At 38.2% G+C, this 1,668-nt stretch overlaps 1 protein-coding gene across 1 annotated transcript; it reads right to left on the bottom strand.

The window, feature by feature from the left end:
• Positions 1-535: 535 nt before the first annotated feature.
• Positions 536-1,656, bottom strand: LOC117123718 (uncharacterized protein K02A2.6-like). Its single transcript, XM_033269728.1, has 2 exons — positions 776-1,656; positions 536-738 (listed from the first exon to the last, which is right to left on the bottom strand). Exons 1-2 carry the CDS (start codon positions 1,254-1,256, stop codon positions 536-538), a joined length of 684 nt encoding a protein of 227 aa, XP_033125619.1. The 5' UTR covers positions 1,257-1,656.
• Positions 1,657-1,668: the final 12 nt, after the last annotated feature.

Raw genomic sequence — 1,668 nt, 5'->3', positions numbered from 1 at the left:
TAAGTAGTGACTTAAATGTGTCCACTGATTTTCATACTTTTATAAATAATGGTATGTTGTTCCAACACTTTATGTCACAACACGACGGACTGACAAGAGACGATTGCCATTTTCTCCGTTCAGTATTTATTGTAAAACATAGGTGGCAGCAAACATTGTTTATTGGGGATGAATACATTACAACTCTCCCCTGTGTAATCTGTTAGTGGTTTAAACATTTAGGTGAGCAACATTATATTGTAGAATTATCTGATGAATCTGTTTTCATATTATATATATAAACTTTCAAAACAACACTATTCTAATCTCATAAGAAAATCTAAATTAACAAATGGCTCAGGTATACTCTATTTCAAAACTATCAGTTTGAGTATCGATCGTTACTGTATATAAGTGATATTTAATCTGAGCTCAATAAACGTTATAGATCTATCAAAGTTATCAGCTATTATTATTATATTGTGTGATATGAATCTCTATTGTGATGTCTCAATAAATTGAAAATTGAATTCAACATTTAATTGTGTGTGCGTCTTCAGTACATTTCTGTTATCAATCGTTTAGGTTTTTTAACTATCCTTTTAGATCGTCTAAGTTTACTTTCATTTACAGTCACACATTGTTCATTGTTCATTTCCATGTCTGTTTCACGTTGTGCCTCCATCACCGGAACTGCTGCTGGTTCTCCAAACTGTGGTACTCTTTGTGTTGGCATAATACTCTCCTCAGTCTGTTCATCTTGTATCTTGTTCATCTTGTATCTTGTATCTTGTATCAGCCATAGTTTCTCGAAGTTGTTCAATGTGCCGCTTCCAAGTTCCACCCTCCTGTGTCCTTATGTCATAAGATAGTGGACCATTTTTTTTTGTAACTTCACCAGCTATCCATTTATCTTTACCTCGATAATCATGTGCAACTACTTTCTGTCCAATGTCAAGATTTCTTTCTTTACCATGTGTCGCTCTCTGTTTACCCTGTCTTTCCATGACAACCTGTTGCGTGTCTGGTCGCATGATGTCCAATCTTGTACGAAGGTCTCTACCACAGAATAATCTTGCTGGGCTTTCACCCGTTGTTGCATGAGGTGCGTTACGATATGCTAGTAGAAAGTTCTCTAATTTCACTTGTTTGGAAAGCTTCTCTCCCCTGGCTGACTTTAAAGCTCCTTTAAATAACTGGACGAATCTCTCTGCTAAACCGTTAGTAGCAGGATGGTTCGGGGCTGACCTAGTATGTCGGATACCATTAGATTTCATAAACTCCTGGAATTCCTGTGACGTGAACTGTGTTCCATTGTCAGATACTAGTTGTTTGGGTAGGCCACATCTTGCAAAGACACCTCTCAAAAGTGTGATAGTTTTTGCGGATGTACTCTCTTTAGTTGCTAAGACCTCCGGCCATTTTCAGTGTGCATCGACGACAATCAGATACATTGTGCCATTAAGCGGTCCTGCGTAATCTATGTGAATACGGTCAAAAACTTTAGATGGCCATTCCCAGGGATGTAATGGTGACTTAGGTGCTTCTTTCTGTGTTAATTGACAACCTGCGCAAGACTTGGCAATACTTTCTATATCGCTGTCTATCCTTGGCCACCAACAGCAACTCCTAGCCAGTGCCTTCATTTTCACAATACCTAAGTGCCCTTCATGAAGCTCATCACATACG

This window comes from Anneissia japonica, unplaced genomic scaffold, assembly GCF_011630105.1.
Source record: "Anneissia japonica isolate Jap-2015-1 unplaced genomic scaffold, ASM1163010v1 scaffold13992_len1667_cov197, whole genome shotgun sequence".
NCBI classification, from domain to species: domain Eukaryota; kingdom Metazoa; phylum Echinodermata; class Crinoidea; order Comatulida; family Comatulidae; genus Anneissia; species Anneissia japonica.
This window is presented reverse-complemented; position numbering and strand designations above follow the sequence as displayed.